Genomic DNA, 1,754 nt, shown 5'->3' with positions numbered 1-1,754 from the left:
CGGAGGGAGGAGAGGAGGGGGGGGGGGGGGGCGAGACTGGGCTGGGATTATGGTCAGTATGTGGACGGCAGGGTGTTTCCGTGCTGGACGAGCCACAACACTGCTCCATCCCAACATCTCCCCAGCCGAGATTACAGAGGAAGATCCCATTAACCTGACCCAATGGGGGGAGTGGAAGGCAACTGTCAATCACGTATAGGCGGGGCCCCGGCGCGGAGTGTAGTTGGGTCGGGGGCGGGGCCTCGGGCGCTGTGCCGTTAGTCTCCGGGTCCGGGTGTGCTGCCGCTCTCAGTGAAGAGATGGCGGGGGTCCAGTCCAACCCTAACAACCCTGTCGTCTTCTTCGACATCACTATCGGCGGCCAGGTAAGCGGTAAGCGGGAGGCTGGGAAAGCGGGGCCCGAGGCCTGCGGCAGGTGGAGCGGGGACTAGGCCCGAGGCCGGGGGAAGCGAGCCCGGGACTAGGCGGATCTGCTGTAATTTGGTGCCGTTTGATTTTCAGTAAAATTGGCCTTTTGTTAAATCGCGAGGGATTCGATAAATTTAAACAGAGAAAGCCGCCCCGCAGCGCTCCCCGGTTGGCACTGGGGTCGGGGAGTCCCGAACTACAGGTTTAGGGTGAGTCATGGAGATGTACAGCATGGAAACAGGCCCTTCGGCCCAACCAATAGACAGTAGGTGCAGGAGTAGGCCATTCAGCCCTTCGAGCCTGCACCGCCATTCAATATGATCATGGCTGATCATTCCTAATCAGTATCCTGTTCCTGCCTTATCTCCATAACCCTTGATTCCACTATCCTTGAGAGCTCTATCCAACTCTTTCTTAAATGAATCCAGAGACTGGGCCTCCACTGCCCTCTGAAGTTTCTCCTGAGCTCTGTCCTAAATGGTCTACCCCGTATTTTTAAGCTGTGTCCTCTGGTTTGGCTGGAAATGTGTTGCTGGAAAAGCGCAGCAGGTCAGGCAGCATCCAGGGAACAGGAGAATCGACGTTTCGGGCATAAGCCCTTCTTCAGGAGCTTATTTGCTTCTATACTCAATTCCACTTGTTATGAAGGCCAGCATGCTATTAGCCGCCTTCACTACCTGCTGTACCTGCATGCTTACCTTCATTGACTGGTGTACAAGAACACCCAGATCTCTCTGTACTGCCCCTTTACATAAATTGATTCCATTGAGGTAGTAGTCTGCCTTCCTGTTCTTGCTACCAAAGTGGATAACCATACATTTATCCACATTAAACTGCATCTGCCATGCATCTGCCCACTCATCCAACTTGTCCAGGTCACCCTGGAATCTCCTAACATCCTCATCACTTTTCACCCTGCCACCCAGCTTTGTATCATCAGCAAATTTGCTAATGTTATTGCTGATACCATCTTCTATATCATTAACATATATTGTAAAAAGCTGTGGTCCCAGCACGGATCCCTGCGGTACCCCACTGGTCACTGTCTGCCATTCCGAAATGGAGCCGTTTATCACTACCCTTTGTTTCCTATCAGCCAACCAATTTCCAACCCAATCTAGTACTTTGCCCCCAATACCATGCACCCTAAATTTGCTCACTAACCTCCTATGTGGGACTTTATCAAAAGCTTTCTGAAAGTCCAGATACACTACATCTACTGGATTTCCCTCGTCCAAATTCATAGTTACATCCTCAAAGAATTCAAGAAGATTAGTCAAGCATGATTTCCCATTCAAAGATCCATGCTGACTCTGTCCTATCCTGTTACTACTATCCAGATGTAC

At 51.2% G+C, this 1,754-nt stretch overlaps 1 protein-coding gene across 3 annotated transcripts in view; it reads left to right on the top strand.

The window, feature by feature from the left end:
* The first annotated feature begins 268 nt into the window (after positions 1 to 268).
* ppih (peptidylprolyl isomerase H (cyclophilin H)) overlaps positions 269 to 1,754 on the top strand; it is a 25,348-nt gene continuing 23,862 nt past the window's right edge. For all 3 annotated transcript variants that reach the window (XM_043676349.1, XM_043676351.1, XM_043676350.1), the window contains exon 1: positions 269 to 365. In XM_043676349.1, coding sequence (XP_043532284.1) covers positions 300 to 365 — 66 coding nt within the window. In that variant the 5' untranslated portion in view covers positions 269 to 299. The remainder of the gene's footprint in view (positions 366 to 1,754) is intronic.

The sequence above is a fragment of the Chiloscyllium plagiosum genome, chromosome 34, assembly GCF_004010195.1.
Source record: "Chiloscyllium plagiosum isolate BGI_BamShark_2017 chromosome 34, ASM401019v2, whole genome shotgun sequence".
Classification (NCBI taxonomy): Eukaryota; Metazoa; Chordata; class Chondrichthyes; order Orectolobiformes; family Hemiscylliidae; genus Chiloscyllium; species Chiloscyllium plagiosum.
This window is presented reverse-complemented; position numbering and strand designations above follow the sequence as displayed.